This window comes from Idiotropiscis lumnitzeri, chromosome 2 (genome assembly GCF_059441095.1).
Source record: "Idiotropiscis lumnitzeri isolate Australia: NSW breed Sydney's pygmy pipehorse chromosome 2, RoL_Ilum_1.0, whole genome shotgun sequence".
Classification (NCBI taxonomy): domain Eukaryota; kingdom Metazoa; phylum Chordata; class Actinopteri; order Syngnathiformes; family Syngnathidae; genus Idiotropiscis; species Idiotropiscis lumnitzeri.
The window spans coordinates 12,492,198-12,517,669 of NC_142392.1; the positions used below are offsets into that span (position 1 = coordinate 12,492,198).

General features: G+C 41.5%; 2 protein-coding genes across 2 annotated transcripts in view; one reads left to right on the forward strand and one right to left on the reverse strand.

Annotated features, from left to right (window-relative positions):
* LOC148341716 (uncharacterized) overlaps positions 1–25,472 on the forward strand; it is a 146,665-nt gene that overhangs the window by 115,899 nt on the left and 5,294 nt on the right. The window lies entirely within an intron of this gene.
* LOC148341724 (uncharacterized) lies at positions 13,019–20,564 on the reverse strand. The gene is made up of 3 exons (XM_088283670.1): positions 19,533–20,564; positions 14,796–14,901; positions 13,019–14,704 (listed from the first exon to the last, which is right to left on the reverse strand). The coding sequence occupies exons 1-3, from the start codon at positions 20,562–20,564 to the stop codon at positions 13,227–13,229; spliced, it is 2,616 nt and encodes an 871-aa protein (XP_088139796.1). The 3' UTR covers positions 13,019–13,226.

Below are 25,472 nucleotides of genomic sequence, written 5' to 3' on the forward strand. Positions count from 1 at the left end.
GTATCAAATGTAACAAAGGTGGACGACAGATGTTTTATGACTATGCGACACCAGCCCTGACATGACAACTTTTAAGGGCCAAGACAGCATTCCAGAAATACCAGACTAACATCCGCATCTATGAGCTGTTTGACGTCACAGGTGCAGGATCGTCAGCCACGTCCAGGAGAAACAGGAGAAACGATTTCACGGAGACTGAATGGGAAAATTCACAAACGCACAGTGGTAAACTTTGGCATACGCTGGCTAAATTGAGGCTAAATTAGCGCAGAGGGAGGGGTCTCTGTGTGGAATTGGAAAGTATCTTTTTGGTGAGTGAAAGTGTGACAGAAAAAGTGTTTGTATGTCTAAGTGGTTTGAGTGAATGTTTAAGGGACAGGCCTCAGGAAAGAAACCTGATTGAGGGCACCGGTAAGCCCGAACAGCACGTAGGATGCAATGGGCGGACAGGTCTGATCAACCTGGATCCCTATTGCACTCCCAAGTACTGATTTTCAAATTGTTATTGGAGACAGATTGGACTAATCAAATTCAAGCATCAAGTGAATGATTGATTGACGTTATTACACAAAATTTATGCAAAATTGAAATTTTCAGAAGGGAGGTAATTTACCCCTTCTCACTGGCAAGTGCCACTCCTCCAGTTCTCTCCACAGGTTTGAGGTGACATGTGACCGGTGTGACCAGAAGGTCGGAGAACGCTTCAAATAGCGCCGCTTCACGCCCATCCCGGAGGTTCTCCTCAACAAGGAGGGAGATATAAGATATTCTAAGTTAGGTTCCATGAAAACAGATTAAGATATAGTTGTTGCTTTAGCCTGCTCATGTGCTCCGCAGTTTTAATATTCACATTGGGTGCACGAAGAGATAACACACACCCAGTCCAGGATAGAGCAGAATTTTGTTGTATTGTTAAAACTTTTCCATAATATAGGGCACCACAGCGGTGATACTTGAGGTTAATTTCAGTTAAGTGGGCGGTGGCGCTGTTTTTATGAAAATTACTCACTTAACGCAAGGGTAGGTTCTTCGTAGAGGGGATTACAGAGTTACATGCGGGACAAAATTTACTTGTCAGAAACTGTCCTTACTTGAGGCCGAGGCCAGACCTACAGACCAGCATGACGGTCACCGGCTGAATGGGGACACCTCAGGTGAGATTGGCCGTGCCGTGCATCAGATATTTCTGGCCCCGTTGGGGCCGATGATGCTGTATCTTTCAGGTGGGGAGCGGAGGAGACAGGCCTGGTCTATGTGGCCAGGGCGAGACGTGAATGGAGTGAGACTTCCGGCAGTGACCCATCCAATAATGTCGTCATTCCGCAGCTGTTCCAGTTGGCCGTCCTTTGGGCGTGTCCTTCCGGTTAAGGACATCATGTGAAACAGTCCATCAATGAAAAAATGCTAATCAGTCTCAGGAGAACACATTTTTTTTTACATCATTTTGCACGACATCAGAAAAGGAAAATGTGGGATTGGATTAAGGAGCGTTACTAAAAATTGTTGTACTTGCAGGTTCAGGTGGCCAAGAGGGCTAAAAATTATAAAATAAAAAATGAAAAAAAAGGGGTGGGGCAGCTAATGCATGCAGCTCCCATTGCACCTGCGCGTTCCGCTTCTGCTGCTCCTAGGCAAGGTTCGGGTGACGCGGCACCCCAGCAGACTGGCTGTCCGTACCCGGCCGGTCAACGAGGTCGGGATTGCGGTAACAGAGGTAGGGGTGGTTATAGACGGGGGTTGTGAGTGGGGTGTGCTCTTGCTGTGGGGTCACTGGGTGATAAACTGCACATACCGAGCCACTTTCTGGAATGTGCCATCTTCTGGTCCGGTGCCATTCCTGTCGCCCAGAGCTCAACCAGCGCAGGGGGCGCCACCGTTACCCACTCCCAACGCACTATTGACACCAACCCGCTGGTACCCCATTCCATGACAGGGGGCCACGGAGCATATGTGGTGCTCTCCTCCATTCCACTGGCTGAAATGAAACATCTGAGGGCAGCTCTGAAACCTGGTTCTCCATCCTCCCGCGGTGGGTATGCCCTGTTCCTGATCCAACCTCCACCCATTCACCAATTGACCCAGTACATTGTACACTGTACATATGATCGCACACATGATTTGGTTTATCAAAATGCATTCATCCAAATTTAGTCAGGAGTTCATCTTGCATTAGGATTATATATGTGTTATGTCTACCGGCGTTGCCTCGCATGCGTGCCTTGTCCCTGAGCAGCAGAAATGGTATGAATTGTTTACTTTCGCCAAGCCACAAATCGCATTGACTATTGATGCGCGTCTTCATACTAAAGATCTAGGCCCCATGGTAAAGCGGTGTGGAGAGGCGGTTGGCTGGGTTCAGACGTCTATTACAAATGTTGAATACTCCGCGTCACTAACAGGGTATCATACTTCAGCACCCACTACAAATTCTTCGGTTTTGGGAACGTGACTAAATTTCAAAATTTCACGAAGCGGGTCACTCGGGAGAGGTAGCTCTGTGTGCGTCTCTGCCGGAGGGGTTGTGGACACGGGGCCCGACTGATTTTGGGCTCTGCTCCACAGCTCCCCCAATTGTTTTACTGTCTCTACACCCTCGCCCAGTTGACAGAATCAGAGTTGGCACAGCCTGGAGGTGGAGGGAGGCATTCGGGAGACAATAGGAGGTGAAGACTGCAGCGGTTCTTGGAGCTGTCTACGTCTTGGAGAGCACCTATTCTTCCCGTAAATTAATTTGGTATCTGCGTAATTCTAGTTTGGGATTTGTATTTATTTATTTTTATCATAAATGGTAACTATTTCATTTGGTTTGCTTTGAAGATTTGCCAAAAAACGGTCAAAATTGGAGCGTTAGCTCAGCGCTTAATTTATAATCTCTAAACATTTAGTTATTTGAACTCAGTGAACTACATTTTCCTGAATTCAGGAATAATTTGCCCATCTTGCGAAGCCAAATTCTAACATTGTGCCATATTATATCTTATCATATATTATCATTCGCACATAAATGTGAACCAACACTGCTGGATTGTGGTGATTATCGGCACAACGAAATGTATACGTTGGAAAATTGTTTCTCGGGGCAATGCCTGTGAGGATGCCACTGTCTAGATCAGGGGTGCTCATTAAGTCGATCGCGATCTACCGGTCGATCGCGGAGGTGGTACTGGTCGATCGCGGCGTGACATTAAAAAAATATCATCCTAGCATCAATGCCGTCACTTGATTAATATACAAGGCAGCCATTCAGATGACAACTGAATGTTGCCATTCTGTTGACCAATCAAATCAAACAACGGCTCTAAGTGCAGCAGAACTTACGATGTCAGCCTATCATCCATCCCCGTTACTTGATTGACATACAGGACAACCAGTCAGATAACAACTGAATTTTGACCTTTAGGTCACCGCTCATGCGTAAACAACGACGCAAAGTGCTAAGCTAGTCGGCGAATTGTGTCAGATTTTAAGCCCTCGCTAAAGTTTATGGTCACTAAAATGAGTGAAGGAGCTGGACCAAGTAAAAAGGCAAAAACATATCATTTCCATACAGAATGGGAGGTGGACTTTTTTTTCACAATGTCATTTTCGAAGTGCGTTTGCCTCATATGCCATTCTATCATCGCAGTACCAAAGAAGGGAAATGTGGAGCGGCATTTTCGGACTGTTCAAGAAAGATACGAAAACGACTTCCCGCCGAAAAGCGAGCTAAGAAAGAGAAAGGTGAATGAACTAAAATCCCAGTTGACAAGACAGCAGTCATTTTTCACACAACATACTTCAAAAGTGAAGGCGGCCACCGAAGCATCGTTCCGGGTGTGTCACGCCATTGTTAAAAACAAGAAGTCCTTCCAAGACGGAGAGATGGTAAAAGAGGCATTCGTTGAAGCAGCTGACTCATTGTTCCGGGACTTTAAAAATAAGGCAGAGATATTATCTTCAATCAAAGCTCTGCAGTTGTCAAGACATACAGTTACACGTCGCTGTGATGCCATGGCCGAGGATTTAACCCAGCAAATGTGGACGGACATCAGAAATTGTGAATTTTTCTCACTGCAGTTGGACGAATCTACGGATGTGAGTGACACAGCCCAGATGTGCGTTTTCATTCGCATGGTGTGAAGTGATATCACTGCAAAAGAGGAGCTATGAACAGTACTTCCCATGAAAGAACAGACGCGAGGAGAGGACATATTTCAGACGTTTAAAAACTTTATCGAGAAAACTGAGCTCCCAATGTACAAATTGGTGTCTATCACCTCAGATGGAGCACCTGCAATGGTTGGGCGTGTGAATGGATTTATTGCCAAGTGCAGGCAGGATGATGCGTTCCCAGACTTCTTGAATTACCATTGCATTATCCACCAACAAGCCCTATGCGCTAAAATGCTTAACATGAAAGAGATCATGGATGTGGCAACGAAGATCGCATGTTCTATTCGAGCCAGATCTCTTCAAAGACGGTTATTCCGTGCACATCTGGAGAAGGCTGGCTGCAACCACTCTGAGTTGTTGCTACATACTGACGTGAGATGGCTTAGTCGTGGGAAATTCCTCAAAAGATTTCGAGAGCTCTGTCCGGAGATTAAGGAGTTTTTCCGTGTATCTGGACATGCAGAATACAAGCAGCTAAATGACGGCCAGTGGCTGTTAGACTTGGCATTTTTAACCGATCTGACAAACTTGTTGAATGACCTTAATCTTGAGCTGCAAGGAAAAGACAAAACAGTGACCAATATGATCAGCTCAGTTCACGCTTTCAAACGAAAGATGCAACATTTCTCCACAAAGCTGCAGCACCATGATTTGGCAAATTTCCAGAACCTGGCGTCAGAGTTGGAGACGCAAGGGAAGGCCTGTGAGCAACTTGACAGTGCACGCTACACGGAGCAGATCACCGGTTGTCTGTCAGAATTTAACAAACGCTTTCAAGACTTTTCTTTGCTCGAGCCAGTCGCTACATTCATGTGCTATCCTTTTCAGGAAGATGTTGAGGTTGATTCACTCGCATCAAACATTGCATCACTGTTTCACATGAACTCTTCTGGAGTGGAAGATGAGATTTTGACTCTACAAACCGACATTGAACTGAAGTCGAGAGCTCATGGACAGTTCTGGAACTTACTCACGGAGGAAAAGTACCCTAACATGAGGAAATGTGCTATCTCTTTGACTGCATTATTCGGCTCCACTTATTTATGTGAGTCAGCCTTTTCTTACATGAAGATCATTAAGTCCAAATACCGTTCCACCATGACTGATGAACATTTGGAAGTGTGTTTGAGGCTGGCTATCAGCAGTCCGGACTATGCATCCCTGGCTGATTCAATTCAGTGCAAGTCATCAAAGTAAACTCAGTTAATTTAAAAAATGTTAATAGTTAATTATGTGTGTTTTGCAATATTGGCTCATTTGGTTATGTAAGGTACATCAACATACATTGTACGTACAAATAATCCTTAATACATTTGAAAATAAATCGATGTTTTGCATTTTTGTAGTGGGTAGATCATTTTGACTCGGTCATTTTGAAAGTAGCTCGCATGCTGAAAAAGTGTGAGCACCCCTGGTCTAGATTATATTCAAAGAAAGCTTTTACAACAGTCTGGGAATTGAAATAGATATAGATATAAAATTTGGTGGGTCTACGTTAATTACAATATCTTATTCAAGTGCCTGATACAAGCTTCACAAACAAGTTAAAAAAAAGTGATTGAGTGCAATTAATGACGGTAGTGTTGCGATTATTTAGTTAAGAAATTTAATTGCGGGACGGCACTAATTAATTTGTTACTTTTTGTTGTCTAATATAACTTTGATTGGGATCGACCCCACTAGGGGGGGGGGGGGTCATAGTATATTTCTTGCCGCATGCATTTTTTGTGGCCACAGGTTGCGTTTTCATTTTGATGGTAAAATATTTTTCGGCGGGGATTAAAGGATTGTATTACGATTACTGGCATTATTTTAAACACATACGGGACAGAATGTCGATTATCAAAGTTAGCAGGTTCATATTTACTGAATATTTTAAACATTGATGAAACAAGAAGCATTTATCAAATGGAACTAGAAGCACGGGTCACAAGAATAACTGGGATTGTAGTCCTGATGTTTTCTGATTTATTATATTTTTCTCATATGCTAAATTTATAGTACTTAGTTTAAATGTGTGAACTTTATTGAAATTCTCAGTAGTGAGAACAAATTTGCACACATAGCATTTCCATGAGCTGCCCTCACATTCACAGCACTTCATAGACAAATACGACGAAGCACATTCTCCACATTGGCTGTAGAGATGCAAACATACCAAATTGGGCACTGGAGGACTCACATAGACGCTATCGCAAAAACACATTCCGAAAGACAGAACAATTGGAGATCGGAGCACACGCACATACACACTTGCACATACACGTACACCTGCACACACATGCACTCCGACAAGATTCCAGAGGAATGCCAGCGAGGCGAGCGACGGAGAGACTGCCCGCCAGGGAAGGCCAGCCTTGGCGTGCCAGTCTACGGGACCAGACGGGAATCAACTTATCCAGACGATGACTAACCTGGGGAGGACCTTCCCTTGGACGTGGACCCGTGCCGTGGGAGGGAGCGAGGACAACCGATTCAACCTACATTACCCTTGACATAAAAAACTCCTATAAAAACTGAAGCTGGGCTGAAAGATGGCCCGCATTTTTCGACTGTGCTCGCCCAAGTGCAGTTTTCTCGTGAGATTAAGAAAAAGACGCCCAGATATCTGTGTTTGTACTATTTCCTGAACTCCAGAAATTGAAGAAACTACATATCGGAACTCTAATCAGTTGTTGTTGAGTCTTTATTTGACCCTTTTCTTCTTGAGTACAAAAAACGAACATGCATTGGCGTAAGTTTGGCTTTTAAAGGTTGATTTACGAAACTACTTCTCATTTCCATGGTGACTGAACTCCAACATCATCTTTCCACAAAGAGTCAGTTCCTTCAGTTTTTTTTGTCTTTTTTTTAAGCTTTAAGGATCGCTGCTATTGTCACCAGCACAATTGTGTCTCTCAGCTTGCTGTTTAGTGGCGAATTTTTTCGCACAAACGCTGCAACTAATTGGCTTGTCTCCACTGTGTGTTCTTGTGTGGCTTGTTAAATTCGCCTTTTGAGAGAAACATTTTCCACAAACTAAGCATGAAAAAGATTTTTCACCACTGTGTGTTCTCATGTGCGTTACCAAATGAGACTTTTGAGAGAAACCTTTTCCGCAAACTGAACAGGAAAAGGGGTTTTCACCACTGTGTGTTCTTGTGTGGATTGTTAAACTTGAATTTTGAGAGAAGCTTTTTCCACAAATTGAGCAGGACAAAGGTTTTTCTCCACTATGTATTCTTGTGTGACTTGTTAAATTTGCCTTTTGAGAGAAACTCTTGCCACAAACTGAGCAGGAAAAAGGTTTTTCACCACTGTGTGTTCTTTTGTGTTCTGTTAAATATGTCTTTTCCGAGAAGCATTTTCCACAAACTGAGCAAGAAAAAGGTTTTTCACCACTGTGTGTTCTTGTGTGGCTTGTTAAATGTGATTTTCGGGAGAAACTCTTGCCACAAACTGAGCAGGAAAATGTTTTTTCTCCAGTGTGTTCTTGTGTGTCTTGTTAACGTTGCGTTTTGAGAGCTTTTACCATGAACTGAGCAAGAAAAAGGGTTTTCACCACTGTGTGTTTATTTGTGCCCTTTTAAACACAAAGTTAATGAGTCAGTGTGACATGCCCTTTCACCTTTAGCTTGCCCATTATCATCATCATTATCATCATCATCATCGTCATGAGCGTCTGATAATGTGTCCTCATTTTGTGCTTGTGATGGTCCCCAGTGGTCTTCATCACCTTCTGTTGTCACGTGATGACTTGAGCTGCTGCTTGGAGGCTCCGCCCCTCTCTTGTCCTCACTCTCATCCTTGTTTTCATCTTCACTCTTTGTAGGGACAACGTTCACTGGTGACTTGTTAATCTCCTCCTCCTCCTTTTTGATGTGAGTCAAGTTTGGCTCCTCTTTCACAGAACGGAGATCGTTTGCACTGACGTCTGTAGGACACAAAAAGACAAATTTGGTTTGGTCAAAGCTCAGGCGGCGACTTTGTCTTATATTGTTTCTAGTACATTCCAACATTCCCCTTTTTAATTTTTTTTAATAAAATTTCTGTTTCTAAATAAATTTGAAAACAAAATTACGTGTGAAGAATCAAAATCCCTATGCATAAATTAAGCAACAACACTTTCACTCTGACATATATGAATAAGGTGTATTTTAAAGTTATTCAATATGTATTAAAATTAGACTAAGATACACCATAATATTATTCGAGTTCACTGAATTATTTTGTAACTGCAATGATGCTTAACAGCCATAGGGTGTCAGTAATGAGTAACAAAGGAACACAAGACCTCCCACTGATACATCATTAGACATCATCATTGTCATTTGCATAAATTATCAAGAACTTTGAGTTGTGGGGGAGATGCAAACCACCTGGGCCACAGGAACTTTATTATCAGGAACTAAATGTTCCTGGCCTTGTTGGTAGAAAAGGGGGTTGTGACGTTCTCCCTTTTTAAGCCCATAGTAAGCCAAAGATGCAGATGCATTCCTTGCAGCATGCGCTTGATCACCGATGAGATCCGTGCAACCTTGGATGGATGCATTCAATGAATTTTAAATGTTTGGATGAGGTGAAACTACGCACACGTGCACAAAACTGTGCGGGACCACCCGAGGTTCATTGACCGAGCCAGTAAAAATTTCATAAATACATAGGACCAATACGTACTTGATTTTTTCAAAAACTTAATCCATTGTGTTATAGCCACTAAAATTCATCAACGCCATTGATCTTTTTGCCACAGTGTGCACAGTTTTTAGAGTCAGGTTCAATCATTCCATAAGGAATTGCTTGAACAAGATATGTCAGAGTGTTTGTCAAAAACGAGACAAGCCTTGATAAATGAATCACCCAACCAAGATTGTCTTTGTCACTTGCAAGGAGCAGTCCACCAAAGAGAAAAGCTTTCCCGCTCCTGTGCGGCGTTTTATTGAAGCACAGCAAAGTAATTTGTATATGCAAACTCATAAAGAATGGAAAAACATGAACACTTTGACATTGTCATATGTCAAATGTGAAATAATCAGTTCAAATTTTATACTGGAAAAAAACATGGAGTTCACCCCCCACTATTGGTTATTCTTTGGCAATTATTTTGTGCACTGATTTAATTTGGCATAAACAAATGTTCAGCAGACCTGCAAGTAAAAGTCAATATTTAAAAATAAAACGGCAATAACCTTGAACGCATTTCCCCAAACAACTTAATGTTGTGATGCATATTTTTAACGATGGAAAGTCGTTCTTTACAAAGCAAATGAGAGTAACACCGGTACAAACCTGCTTTGTGTAGCACAACACGAGGCTGCTTCCAACCTTCGCCCAGCAGTTGAAGATGTTGCTCGTTCTCTTCTTTTATTCCACAAAGTTCCTCTTTGCACTTGGGTGTCGTTCTTTCACACATTTTCAAATGATAATTAAAAAAAATCCACACTTGATCTCTGCTTGGCGATGAGTCATGTGCCTCTTTTCGTTAGCGGCTAGCTAGCTAGCAAGCTAAGCTAACTACGCCGAAAAGCATCAACGCGCGAAAATGAGGTTATCGGGACACAAAGACTTAACGAATTACATCCTGTGAGAAAATTACAGTCAGTTCCACACTAAATCAGAAGAATTTAGCGATGGGTGTTTTTGTTCCGGTGTGGACGGGTCGGTGGATGTGGTCGAGGTCCTTTTTTTTTTTTTTTTTTTTTTTTAATTTATTTTTTTTTAATTTATTTTTTTATTTTATTTATTTATTTTTTTTTTTATGTGGTCGAGGTCCTTCGGAAGCTGCACGCTTGCTAATGACGTCATGCTTCAGACACGTATTTTTCAAATATATTTCTTTGCCTCTGTGTCTGTTTTTACACCTTGATGTTCTATTTTAATATATATTTTATATAATATTTGAATTCGGTTGATAAAAAAAAAATTTAAAAAAATAAATTAACGCCACATTGGCGAGTCAGCTCTTACGTCACTTCTGCCTTTGCCCGGAGAATCCGCTGCTGCAACTGCAGTGGGACGTTTACGTTTCTCCGAACGAACTTGCAACAATGCTGTGGTTCACTCGCAGGCTTCGAAGTTAACTTTAAAAACTGCTTGCCCTTAGGGCAAGTGCCAAAATTTGCCTTGCCCGAGTGGCCAAATTACTTGCCCAACTTGGGCAAGTGACAATTTTTTTTCTCCTTCCCAAAGATTAAATTACCTTGCCCTGAGTGACTTTTTGGATGACAAAGTGTGTGATTACAAATTGCATGAATTTTTTTTTCGGACAGTTCCTGCCTCGAAAGAATTACAACAGAATTACAATTACACAGTCTTGTTTTCATCATCAACCATGAAACCCTGCTCACAACAGCATGTATCATCCTGTGCAGTTATTGAAAATGTTAATTGTAGTTTTAATAATTAAGAAATCTTCATGTTAAATTGGGAAAATGATATTACAGCAATCCAGATATCAATTTTAAGTCCAGGGGAGCCTATTAATTGAGTAATCACATGAGTAAAATATGAGTGTGGGAAATTTGTGTGTTCCTTTAAGACCAGTGCCTGTGGCGCTGCCTCCATAAGTTTCATAGCATAAACAGAACACAGTCAATGACACGATGTCAGGTCACATCATGGAGCTAACGAATTAACAGCCAATAATCAAATATTACTCCCTTCCTTACTCGCAACTGAATTGTCTACTTAAAAATATGCGAGCTACTTTAGTCATGTCAGAATCCGAAATGTTCGGATTTGAACGAACTTGTCGCCACTTGTAAACATGCGCAGAAGGTAAGAAAACTTCCGACTGTCAATTTTCGGACGAAATATCGTAGGTTTTTGTTGTGTTTTTCAAACTTCAAATGAAGATGCAACTCCAGTGAGTTCCAATACTGCGGCGCAGTGCGGCGCTATGCCGAACCAACACACCAAAAAGTCGTAACTGGCGACCGTTCAAAAATCTGAAATATATTCTTTCTTTTTTTAAACCACAATGGCCGAAGGAGGGAAAAGTGTGATTTTTTATTGCAGATACACTTGCAAGGACATTTTCAAGTCGGACCTTTCAAGAGAAGCTATATCGTCCAACACTCACTCAGTGGTGCGTAAGTGTGTTTCTGTATATTATTTGTCCAGCCGTGGTGTCATAAATTATGGTATTTTCATGGGGATTTATTCAAGGAGAACAAAGTAGGACTTCACTGAAGGCACAGGTGTGAAATGCACTGAAGTAACTTAAAAATTAAAAGTAAAAAAAAAAATTATGTTTGTTTAAGAATGTGCAAGAAAGAAAAATGTTGACAAATGTTGAAAATAATATTTTCCAGGAGGTATTTATTTCTTTGTTGTTTATTCATTCAATTCTATACTTATTTCAACATTGGAGTATTATTTTTCTTTCAATATGTAGTATATTTTGTCTTTGAAGTGTGGGTCCTTGCTGCCTTCAGGAGAGGCAGCCGAGCAAGGCTGGATTGGTGATGGAAAAGAACAAAAGAAAGAAGAAAGATTTTATTCTCGTCACATGCTGATGTCAAAAGAAGTCTCCCCAAAAACGTGCGAGCCCCCTCTCAGACATTCCCTTCTTATGGGGAATGCCCAAATAGGACATGAATATCTAATTTTCCCTTGTTGCATATGCATTCCCATCCCGCTAGTCTTCGGGATTTCCCTCCAAAAGTCCCCCAGAGGGAGAGCAGATGCGTCTCCCCGTTGATACGACCAGTCTACTCGTGACCACCTTAAATTACTTCCATACCCTGGAAGGTCACTGACCTGGCGAGAGAATTGCCCCCACCATAAACAATGCTCAGGCCTATTTTCTCTCAGGGCAGTATCTGGTTACATCGGAACTTCAGAACCAAGACTGGTCACTTCTGTTATCTCCAGTCCCTTCATAGTTTCATAAAGAGAATTACTTCCCAGATCTAAATTAGGCCATTTAATAATACACAACTTTTTTTTAATTTATTTCAATGTATATTTAAGCTTGCTTATGTAATAATACAATATTTATTCAATTGTTTTAGTATGTAAAATTATCAACAATTTGAACATTTTTATTTCACACTTGAATATTTCTGAACATATTTGTTCTTTTGAAAATGTGTGCAATTTAAATTATTCCATCCATCCAGCCATTTTCTGCCGCTCATCCAGGGTCGGGTTATTGAATTAATTTTTTAAGTATTTTTTATAATTCAATATTATTTCAAAATCAGGACTCTTCTCAATTAGTTCAATATTTATAAAATGTTTCTATATTTGTTATTAATTGAATTAAGTCTGTATGTGATTTCCAATTTTACATTTTAATATTTTCCCATTTCACTATATAAAAAATCCAATGTATAAAAAATATAATAGAGCATGAAAAAAAATATTTGGTATATTTGACAAAATGATAGTTTTCCCGAAGTGAGATTCTGCTTAGCAATAAACCCCAAACGCTTGATAGAGCTCAACCTAGAAAGTGTATTTGGGCAGTCAGAAATTTATTCAGAAAGCGAAATATTAAATGTATCTGAGGGAATATTTGAAGAGTTTGAGTTTTGTTCAATGGACCATACATATACGAGCCAGCCAAACACAGCGAGAAAACCAGCGCTGACTCCAGTCGCCATCAAGTTGCCAACTCCTGACATTCCAAAACCTTTGAGAGAAACTGAGACAATTTGCATTTCTCTGTCTGGTTCTTTTTATAGTTCAACTTCGAGTTCTGTTTTTCACCTTTTCACACAGCGTAATGGAGGCCAGTTGAGCAAGTGGAACAAGTGATTTTATTGATGATTGTGGAAGGCACCGATTTCATAAGCACCGTTTCTTCTCACACCTTTTCCATTAAGTACGATTAAAAAGACAACTGAAAAGCATAATGTTAACAAATGTTATTCCAGGCAAAGGCAATAAATTTTATTTACATGTTTGATGTTAACACACAAAAAAACTCATCATCACTCAGACACAATGGTTCTTCTGGCACTGATCACATTGGCTTTGTGTCAATAAAAGAGCTTTGCAAAATTCAATTTCATATTTTATTGAAAATCACATTTACATCTTACCACAAAGAGTCGGTTCTTTCATTTTTTTTCTTATTTTTTTAATCTTCAAGTATCGCTGCAATTCTCACCAGCACAATTGTGTCTCTCAGCATGCTGTTTAGTGAAGAATGTTTTAGCACAAACGCTGCAACTGAATGGCTTGTCTCCACTGTGCGTTCTTGTGTGGATTCGTAAATGCAACTTTTGAGAGAAGCTTTTGCCACAAACTGAGCAGGAAAAAGGTTTTTCTCCACTGTGCGTTCTTGTGTGGTTTGTTAAATGCAACTTTTGAGAGAAACTCTTGGCACAAACTGAGCAGGAAAAAGGTTTTTTACCACTGTGCTTTCTTGTGTGCCTTACTAAATGAGACTTTTGAGAGAAACTCTTGCCACAAATTGAGCAAGAAAAAGGTTTTTCTCCACTGTGTGTTCTTGCGTGCCTTGTGAAATTAGAATTCTCTGAGAAGCTTTTACCACAATCTGAGCAGGAAAAGGGTTTTTCACCACTGTGTGTTCTTGTGTGGCTTGTTAAATGTGACTTTAGAGAAAAGCTTTTGCCACAAATTGAGCAGGAAAAAGGTTTTTCACCACTGTGTGTTCTTGTGTGGCTTGTTAAATTTGATTTTAGAGAAAAGCTTTGACCACAAAACAAGCAGGAAAAAGGTTTTTCTCCACTGTGCGTTCTTGTGTGCCTTACTAAAGAAGACTTTCGAGAGAAGCATTTTCCACAAACTGAGCAGGAAAAAGGTTTTTCACCACTGTGCTTTCTTGTGTGGCTTGTTAAATGCGACTTTTGAGAGAAACTCTTGCCACAAATTGAGCAAGAAAAAGGTTTTACTCCACTGTGTGTTCTTGCATGCCTTGTGAAATTAGAATTCTCGGAGAAGCTTTTACCACAATCTGAGCAGGAAAAAGGTTTTTCACCACTGTGTGTTCTTGTGTGGCTTGTTAAATGTGACTTTAGAGAAAAGCTTTTGTCACAAATTGAGCAGGAAAAAGGTTTTTCACCACTGTGTGTTCTTGTGTGGCTTGTTAAATGTGACTTTAGAGAAAAGCTTTTGTCACAAAACAAGCAGGAAAAAGGTTTTTCTCCACTGTGCGTTCTTGTGTGCCTTACTAAAGAAGACTTTCGAGAGAAGCATTTTCCACAAACTGAGCAGGAAAAAGGTTTATCTCCGCTGTGTGTTCTTGTGTGCGGTTTTAACGACAGCTTTGAAGTTAATGAGTCAGTGTGACATGCCCTTTCACCTTTGGCTTGCCCATCATCTTCATCATCATCATCGTCATGAGTGTCTGATAATATGTCCTCATTTTGTGCTTGTGATGGCCCCCAGTGGTCTTCATCACCTTCTGTTGTCACGTGATGTCTTGAGCTGCTGCTTGGAGGCTCCGCCCCTCTGTTGTCCTCACTCTCATCCTTGTTTTCATCTTCAGTCTTTATAGGGACAACGTTCAGTGGTGACTTGTTGATCTCCTCCTCCTCCTTTTTGATATGAGTCAAGTCTGGCTCTTCTTTCACAGAACGGAGATCGTTTTCACAGACGTCTGCAGGACACAAAAAGACAAACACAAATTTGGTTTGGTCAAGTCAAACCTCATGCGGCGACTTTGTCTTATATTGTTTCTACCGTGCTACCTTGACTTATGCCTGCCGCACACGGAGCAATGCGTGCGACCCCAACTTGGACCGGACCATGGGGACATTTCACAAAATTACGTTTGACGATGTAAACCTCCCTTTTCTAGCAGCACAGCTGTGATAAACGAGCATTTAAAAAGGAAGCACCCCTCTGTTGTCCTCACTCTCATCCTTGTTTTCATCTTCAGTCTTTATATGGACAACGTTCACTGGTGACTTGTTGATCTCCACCTCCTCCTTTTTGATGTGAGTCAAGTCTGGCTCCTCTTTCACAGAACGGAGATCATTTTGTCTGACGTCTGCAGGACACAAAAAGACAAATTTGGTTTGGTCAAATCAAAGTTCAGGCGGCGACTTTGTCTTATATTGTTCCTACCGTGCTACCTTGACTTGTGCCTGCCGCACACGGAGCGATGCGTGCGACCCCGATTTGGATCGGACCATGGGGGCATTTCACAAAATTACGTCCTACGGTGTAAACCTCCCTTTCGCAGCACAACAGTGATAAACGAGCATTTAAAAAGGAAGCATGTTGCGGCTGATGCCGATTTCATTCCTGACATACTCACAGACGTTTCTGGAAGCGAGCTGAAGTTAGCACACACACACGTCTGATGGAACACCTGTTGTGGGACCCTAACTTTTTAATGGGGGCCACTGGGGGCCATCGCAACATAATGTCATTGATAAAATAGGAATCCTTCAAGTGAAATATGTTTACAAGTATTTCTTTTTGCATTTATGGATAGTTTCATCGTGGGTATTTTTGCTTCCATTATAATCTGGATCCCTAAAAGAATTAAAGGGGCCCTGGCATCAGAGTCGCTATTTATTGCATGATTTACATTTAGCCTGCTAGTACATTCCAACATTCCCCTTTTTATTTTTTATAAAATTTCTGTTTTTAAATAAATTTTAAAACAACATTATGTTTGAAGAGTCAAAATCCCTACACATCAGCATTAAGCAACAACACTTTCACTCTGACTTTCATGTTGACATATTTGAATAATGACTGTATATTTTAAAGTTATCCAATATGTATTCAAATTCGACTAAGATACACCAAAATATTTTAAGAGTTCACTGAATTATTTTGGAACTGCAACGATGCTTAACAGCCATAGGGTGTCAGTAATGAGTAACAAAGTAACACAACACCTCCCATTGTTCCGTCATCATTGTCATTTGCATAAATGATCAAGAACTATGAGTTGCGGGGGAGATGCAAACCATCTGGGACACAGGAACTTTATGACCAGGAACTAAATGTTCCTGGCCTTGTTGGTAGAAAATGGGGTTGTGGCGTACTCCCTTTTTAAGCCCATAGAAAGCTAAAGATGCAGATGCATTCCTTGCAGCATGCGCTTGTTCACTGATCGAGATCCGTGCAACCCTGGATGGATGCATTCAATGTATTTTAAATGTTTGGATGGGGTGAAACTACGCACACGTGCACAAAACAGTGCAGATCCACCGAGGTTCATTGACTCTCACCCGACGAAGCCAGTACAAAGTTAATAAATAAGACCATTACGTGCTTGATTTTTAAAAAAAACTTAATATTTTGTGTTTTATCCACTAAAATTGATCAACCGCCATTGATGTTTTCGCCCCAGTGTGCAGATTTTTTAGAGTCAGGCAGAATTCCTTCCGGAAGGAATTGCTTGAACAAGATATAAATACCAGAAAATGTAAAATGTTAAATAATCAGTTCAAATTTTATAAAAAAAAAAAAAAAACATGGAATTCACCCCCCCCTTATTGGTTATTCTTTGGCATATATTTTCTGCACTGATTTCATTTGGCAAAAACAAATGTTCAGCAAACCGACGAGCAATATTTAAAAATAAAACGGCAATAACCTTGGACGCATTTCCCCAAACAACTTAATGTTGTGATGCATATTTTTAACGATAGAAAGTCGTTCATTAAAAGCAAATGAGAGTAAGACGTGTACAAACCTGCTTTGAGTGGCACAACACGAGGCTGGTTGCAAACTTCGTCCAGCAGTTGAAGATGTTGCTCGTTCTCTTCTTTTATTCCACAAAGATCCACTTTGTACATGGGTGTCGTTCTTTCACACATATTCAAATGATAATTCCCAAAAATCCGCACTTGATCTCTGCTTGGCGATGAGTCATGTGCCTCTTGGCTGCCAGGATGGCCGAGTGGTCTAAGGCGCCGCGTTCAGGACCCAGTCTCCCCAGGAGGCCTGGGTTCGAATCTCGAATTTCCCCATTGTGAGACTAATAAAGGCATTATTATTTATTATTATTATTATTTTTGTTAGCAGCTAGCTAGCTAACAAGCTAAGCTAACTACGCCGAAAAGCATCAACGCGCGAAGATGAGGTTATCGGGACACAAAGACTTAATGAATTATGTCGTAGTCCTTTAGAGTAGCACTGGACATCCTTTGAGAAAATTACAGTCAGTTCCACACTAAATCAGAAGAATTTAGCGGTGAACTGCTTTTGTTCCGGTGTGGATGTGGTCGAGGTCCTTCGGAAGCTGCGCGCTTGCTTATGACGTCATGCTTTAAGCGCGTATTTTCCATATATATTTCTTTGCCTCAGTTGGTTTTATTTACACCTGGATGTTCTATTTTAATATTTATTTTATATAATATTTTAATTCGGTTGATAAAAAAAAATTAACCAAATAATTAAATTAACGCCACATTGGCGAGTCATCTCTCGCGTCACTTCCGCTTATGCCCCGAGAAGCCGCTGCTGGAACAGCAGTGGGACGTTTACGTTTCTCCGACCGAACTTATACTCGCAGTGCTTCTCAATTATTTCACGCCCGCCCCTACCAAGAAGAAAAAGATTCGCGCCACCCCACCACCAATTGTTTTTCTATCTTTGTAGATTGATATTAGATTGTCAATAAAATATCCCTTAACTAACCTAAATTGATAAGAAATATAATTTTGAGAACTATTATAGTGAGGATCTCGAAACTCAGTACTCTGTTGTGCAAATATTGATGAGATGACAAATATTTGTCATGTCATGTCATTATCCACACGGCTTATCCTGAACAGGGTCGCGGGAGAGTGCTGGAGCCAATTCCAGCTGACAACGGGCGAAAGGCGCACTACACCCTGAACTGGTCGCCAGCCAGTCACAGGGCAGACATAGACATCGTCACTGAGTGGGAACTGAACCCACGTTGCCTGCACACAACTCAGGCGAGTGTACCACTCCACCATCAGTGACATGATAAATATTTACGAATACGTTTTTTGTCAAAAACTTTATTAACATTAACTATCACTCCCGTCAGATAATCATCACAAGTCTCGAATCTTCTTACACAGCTGACATTTATTAATTTGTCACCGTCAAACTCGATGACTGCACAATAATTCTGAGGGGAATGAGCTTCAAATGCTGGCAGAAAAGTCACTTCAGAAACTTCTTATTCAGCCAACCAAAAGACTCAGCTTGTCAATCATGTCCGACGGCACTTGCCTTGCCACGTAAAGAACGCATGAGTATGAACAGTGCAACTCTCAAACACGTCCCCGGAGCAACAAACAATATAATTACTTTCCTATTGTTCCATGTACAAACGATTCACAAATAGGAAAAGAAAACTTGCATGACAACTATACACAAATTATCAATAAAGTCAACTTGCCAATTGTTTGATGAATAATAAATTATAATAAATTAAATGACAAATAATATTTTGGCAGTTAAACTCCCACCAAATCACAACAGCTATGTGATTTACTTTTCTTTCAACACTTAACAGAGTGTTTTATGAAACAACTAATTACTCCTCTGCCTCAAGCAAAAGTACTGTCTTCTGTACAGGCCTATCTAGATAGATTGGCTTCTTAATGCGTTTGCCTTGGCTGTCTAATGAAGAGTCACTGAGCTGAAGTTTTACCTATCTGACTCTTCCATCTAAACTTGGATAAATATCTGCTACTCTGGCAATCTTCCCCTTATCCTATGATGCTAGCGTCTGAGAAGTGGTGAAGCTCGTACTTGGATCCTTCTGAGAAATGCAATGGAACGAAGCACCTTCTGATCTTTACTTGGGACAGGTTTTGTAGATCTTGTAGCCACGCTTCCCATTGTGTTCTGAGGCCTTCTGTGAGTGGCTCGTCCCAACTGATGTTCTCTCGGCACATTTGTTGTAAGATCTGTTTCCCTAACAGAATGAAAGGGGCAACGAACCCTAAGGGGTCATAGATGGATGCCACTGTGGATAAAACTCCTCTTCTAGTCAGTGGGTGTTCCTTGACTGTAACTCTGAACTGGAAATCATCAGAAAAAACACACCATTGAACTCCGAGCGCTCTTTCCATAAGCGGTTCTCCTAAAGTCATGTCCTGTTCTTTGACACTTTCTGAACGCTCTTCAACTGGTATTGTATCCATCACCTTCCTGCTATTACAGACAAACTTGTGCAGTCTGAGCTTGCCTGAGCTACAAAGCTGTCGAGCCTCCTTGATGAGCTGAACTGCCTCAGTGTCGGATGTGACACTTACCAATCCATCATCCACATAAAAATTTCGCTGGATGAATTTCACTGTCTCATGGCTAAATTCCTCCTGCCCTTCAGTGGCTAGATGTTTAAGACCAAAATTGGCGCAACCAGGGGAAGAAGCTGCACCGAACAGATGCACTCGCATACGAAAGACTGATGGTGGTGACTCTAGATCCCCATTCTCCCACCAAAAGAATCTCAGATAATCTTGGTCTTCAAGTCTTACATGGAACTGATGAAACATTCGTTCCACGTCGCACATGATAGCGACTGGACCTTTGCGAAATCTACAAAGTACTCCCACCAAAGTGTTTGTGAGTTCTGGTCCGGTGAGAAGGTGGTCATTCAACGCTGTGTTCTGGAACCTCGCTGAGCAATCGAAGACCACACGTATTTTGCCAGGTTTTTGTCGGTGATAGACTCCATGGTGGGGAATATACCACGCTGGCCGGTTTTCCAGTGCTTCTACTGGAACCTTCTCTGCATCACCACGAGTGATAATGTCTTGCATGAAATTCACATAGTCTGAGCAGTACTTCTGATCTCTCTTAAGCCTCTTCTCTAGACTCTTTAAACGCTGCACAGCATATGACTTGTTATTAGGAAGATTTGGTCTTTCTTGTTTGAACGGGAGGGGCATCTCATAATGACCATCCTGCTTATGTTTGATGCCTTCCTTTAGCTGGGTAAGAAAATTGAGATCCTCTTGAGAGACAAGTGTCTCTTCTTCTACTCTTTCACTAAAGTCGGACTCCAGTACTCTTAGGAAATCTACTGGAGTGAAAACTTCCTTGATCCGAGTATTGCAGACAAAGTGCACTTCACTTTTGAGCTTAACTGCTGGTTTGGGCTTGGGTGTCACTTGCCGTACAATGATGCGGTGACTCAATCCTATAGCATCATCTTCATACTCGCCAAGCTCACCATAACTCACTATGCTCCAGCCTAAGTCAGTCTTCTGTGCGAATGGCTGGTTCTTTTCTCCACACACAACCTCTCTGGGCATGAGTGCTTGTGGGCAGTTGTAGCCGATCAGTAGACCAATCTCACAATCCATTGGTGGAGCGATACTCTCTGTAAGATGCTCCAAATGAGACCATGCCTTCGCAGTCTCAAAGGTAGGAATGTGTTTCTTATTTGCAGGGATGAACTCACGCGTGTATGTGGTGGGAACTGTTATTCTGTCCATGGAGAATATCCCTCTGATTTGCAGGTCTCTGATTCTTTTACAGTGCACAATCTTCCTTTTCGATGACATTGTTGATAATTTAAGCTTTACTTGTTCTTTGTTGACATCTAGTGTACAAAAGACTCATATTTCCTTATTTTATGCAGGCAGTGTTCGGGCAGCTAGGCGGGGTCCTTCATCGCTCCGGCGCCGCGGTCGAGAGAGAGAGAGAGAGGGGGACAGGGCGAGAGCGCGAGAGTGCGACCAGTCGGAGCAGTTACGGCGAAGTTAAAGTGTGCCGCCGATAGAAGTTCGTGATTTGATCCGTGTGTTTTCCTCTGAGCTGAAAATGTGCCAATCTCGAGTGTGCGTCCATGTGAGAGACCACACATACACATCTCCAGGCCATATATAATCCTTATTGCCAGCCCTGTTTGACATATATCCATAACTACGGACACCCAAACACACAAGACTCATCCAACCACTCGACGTTTCACCTAGTGGCCTCCACGGCAGGAAACCAAACCAAAGGGACACATTGTAATGGACTTTAATGGACACTGTTGTGAATTTGGATGTTAATTGCCAAACTGTTGGATAAATTGCTTAAAGCAGCCACCTGCCTCTTCCTTATTCCGCCATCCTGCACCATTTGCCTTTCCAAACAACCCGGCCGCGAAGTGGCGCTCTGGCCGGCGCCCCAGGCTCCGGTAAGATAAAAAATCTGAACCACCTGATTAACAGTCAAGACTGACACACACTGCTATCGACATAGCCTCCACAACATCTAGATTATCTGCTATGTCTTCTAAAATGAAAGAAGAGTCACTTTGTGAATCTAAAAGAGCATAAACAAGCACTTCATTACTGGAGTCAGTAGGCGTTGACACATAGACTGGTATTATTGCTGATGTCTGGGTGTTATTGCCATCTTGAACAACTCTGTGGCTGTGCGCTGTCGCTTCAGCAACGTCATCAGTTTTCTGTGTTAATTGTGATTTTGTTTCTTCGCTTGCTTCCTTGTGCTCTTGCGTTGATTCTTGGTCTTCTTGAGGGTCTTGGTCTTTCTTTGAGCGATCTGCGTGTAAGCATGTAGGGTGTCGCTTAGAACAGGTTTCGCAAACCATTCGTTTTTTACAGTTCTTAGATAAATGGCCAGGTTTCAAGCAGCCAAAACATAGTTTTTCACTCTTGACATATTTTACTCTGTTTTCAACCGGTTCCTTTATGAATTTGCGACACTTGAATATACAATGTCCTGCTTTCTTACAAAACATGCATGTTAATATGATCTTTTCACTAGCGTTTGTTCTGAGCGCATTAGCACCTGCGGAACACTTCTTGTATCCTTCTTCAGTCTGACTCTTGACCTTTCCCTTTCCATGTCCGCCTTGATGTATAGCTTGGTATGATGTAATTGGATTACATGCAATGCTTGCTTCCATTGTCAGAAATGTAACAAAGTAGCTGAAGTTAGGGAACTTGTCATGCTCAAGTTGATATTGAGTAGCTTTACGATTCCACCTGGTGCATAACCAGTCCGGTAGCTTAGTGCTGAGCTTCTGATTTTCGATCCCATCGTTCAGTATACTTAGACTGTCATTTATCGTCATAGCAGAGTCGCAACTAGGGCTGGGCGATAAACCGAAAATTTACCATTACCGAAATGTATTACAGTGACCGACATAATTGTGCCCTTGTTGGTAAATTCGGTGTCTAAAAAAAAAAAAAGAAAAAGTATTTTCTGTCTGCGGCGATGTTCATGCCTCTTTAAGACGGACGGCTACAGCGCTTCTAGTCACGTGACTCATGCGCTGTAGAAGAATGGAAACAGAAGACGCGTTCGTTGCTGGCGATTCAAATCCTAAAGCGGCTGACACGGCTGCAGACGAAGTAACGTTAGTTGAAATTGTTCCTGTCGCGCTTGTCCCGAAAAGAAATTCGACATCTGTCGTTTGGAAATGTTTTGGATTCCATAAAGACGATGTCTGAGCAAAAGAACACGAACTACAAAGTGCGTCGTAAGCACCTGAAACAGCGCGTCCAACCTTTTCTTTTTCACCTCTCACAACACAACCATGCTGTTGACTTGGAGCTTGTGCTAAAAGTTCAAAGTGAGAAGCAAGGTTGGACAAGTGACAACAGCCCACTAACGGAGGTGACACCATACGAGAGAACGTCTCAGAGGTGGACGCGATAGCCGAGCACATAGCGAAAGATAGAGCTCCTCTAGTTACAGTGGAGCGCACAGGATTTAAACGCCTCATGAACATAGACGACAAAAGGTACGAAAATATTTACACACACATACAGCACTTCCCGATATGGACAAAATCGGGACGGGAGCGGAGACATGTCGAGCATTTTGCATCCACATCCGACTTGTGGTCGAGTCGCAACATGGATCCCTGTTTGAGCCTGACTGTGCGGTACATAGACGACAAGTGGCGACTGCGCACCAGACGGCACATTTTCCTGATGAAGCACACTTTATTTGGCATTGACATTCCATTGACATTTTTTTCATTCTATTTAGCATTTTGTTTACAGGCGACTAACTCCTTTGCAGATGGCATTATTTATATTGTTTACAAGATACCTTTACACAAATCTAGGCCATTGCAAATGGCATTACAGCATCTCGGCACAATATATTTGCAGAAAAAGATTTTGTGAGAGGTACCCTTTTTCTCCTGTTCTTTGTGACATTGTTCAAGTCATGCAAAGCAAGCTATTTTGAATGTTTATTCAATATGATTTTTGCACTTTTATTTTTCATTGAAAGGAATGTGTACCAGTTGGTCAATAAAAAAGCAGTTAATATGCATTTCCTGCATTTATTTTGATTTTGGTCCTCAGGGGGAATTTATCGCACATTTATCGTTATCGAGGTAAAAGTGCCCAATTTATCGCGATATTGATTTTAGGTCATATCGCCCAACCCTAGTCGCAACTACGCAAAAAGTCGACAAATTTCCTCAACTCCCCAGTCTCCTTTGAAGCAATCCTAGGCCAGGAATGTCGTTTGTCTCGGAACGCTTTGGCAATTACAAAAGGTTTACCATATCGTTCATGGAGCAAATCCCATGCTGCTTGATATGCATCATCAGAGTCACTCATGAAGTAGCCTTCTATGCCTTCTTTAGCTTCGCCTCCAACATATTTTTCAAGGAAAAAGAGTTTCTCAGTATTTGGGATATTCATCCTCTCAATGAGTGTCTGAAAGGATGACTTCCAGTGTCTAAACTTGAGTGGGTCCCCAGTGAAGACAGTGGGCTCTGGGATTGGAAGCCGGTTAGCTGATATGGCCTCAGCCAAAACCTTCACATGGTCCTTTGTGTCATCTTGTGGAGAGTTACTTTGAGATATCGCTGAAGTTATATATGGATGTTGGGTATAATAATGCACGGGGTTTGCGTGCTTGACTTCTTGCTCCACGTTGGGCGATTCAGAGTGCTTAGATTTGAATCCTTGGTCTGAAATTAACTCAGTTTCATCGTAAACTTGAAGCTTTGCTTTAGCAGCATTTAGTCGTTTTAGCTCTTCTAAACGCTCTAGTTGTCTTTTTAAGTCATCAACCGACTTCTGCCTTGATGCATTTTCTTCTTGCTGTTTCTTTAGGAGAACAGCTTCACGGTTCTGTTCTTCTAGTTTACGTTCTGCGTCTTCCTTCTCAACTTGGAGCCGGCGGGATAGTGCGTCTGCTTCTTGTGCTGCAACTATCGACTTATTTTCAGCTTCAAGTGCTAGCAATCTCTCTCGATGTTGTTCTTGCTCAGACATTATTTGTAACACAGCTTTAGTTGCTGCATACTCAGCAGCAGCTTCCTTTCTTTTGGCTTCAGACTGAGTTGAGTGAACACTATCGCCCTTTGTGAATGACTTTATAGTATCGCAGATTGTGGTTGCAAAAACAGAGGGTGCATCAGGCCACATTAGTTCTTCCTTATTTCCTGAAATTTGAGATTGCGCATTTCCTACTACTTGATTGGATATGGACACACAGTTGTCCATCCTGCGGCGTACTTCATGTGGGGGGCTGTCTAGCTTTCGGTATTCATCATACACTTGATTCAATTCAGAGAGTTCTGTTTGAATATTGCTGATATGCTTCTGAAGCACATCACTAGAATCCTGATGAATCACAGATTTTTTTGCTACCTTAATTAAAGCCTTCCAGTACTCATAACTTCTATCAAAGCGACGTAGTATATCTTCCGTTTTTACACGGTGAAGTTCTTTACCCTTCTCCGTAAGAGTACGCTCTCTTTCACTTCTACGTGGTAGATCTGCAAACGTGCTCAATAACATTCTTAGGCTGCTTTACCTCTTCTAAATCATCAAGCTCAGATTCTTCTTTTGAGTCAAGTGGCTGCTTAGACCCTTCTATATCTAAAGGCTGTTCTGTCTGTTCTACTTGTGACATTTTTACACTTGATTGGTGCTTATTCTTTAACACACAAATTACATAAACTTTATCCACGCGTATTCTTATTTCTTATGGAAAACAATAATGCACGCTACACACAGTCCCTTATTGTTATCTGCTCGTTTGTGTCACCTTTCAGAGCACAAACTAAAGTGCTTTGTCTTATGGACTCAAATTGAGCGAGCAACAGGTGAACTGATGTGTCCAGGCTTATCTGAGTTCCAAGCTTTGCTCTGTCGCCGTCCTCCTTCGTTGAGCACGTGCAAGCAGAATGCGCAGACGATCGCTTCTTCATCCAACGCAGACGAGTTTCACTTCTTCATCCAACGCAGACGAGTTGACTTCTCCATCCAACGCAGACGAGTTTGACTTTTCCATCCAACGCAGACGAGTTTGACTTTTCCATCCAACGCAGACGAGTTTGACTTTCACTCCCGTCAGAAAATCATAACAGTCTCGAATCTTCTTACACAGCTGACATTTATTAATTTGTCACCGTCAAACTATAAAACATACAAAAATATAAATATACAACTGCAATATACAATATTTACAAAGATAATGAA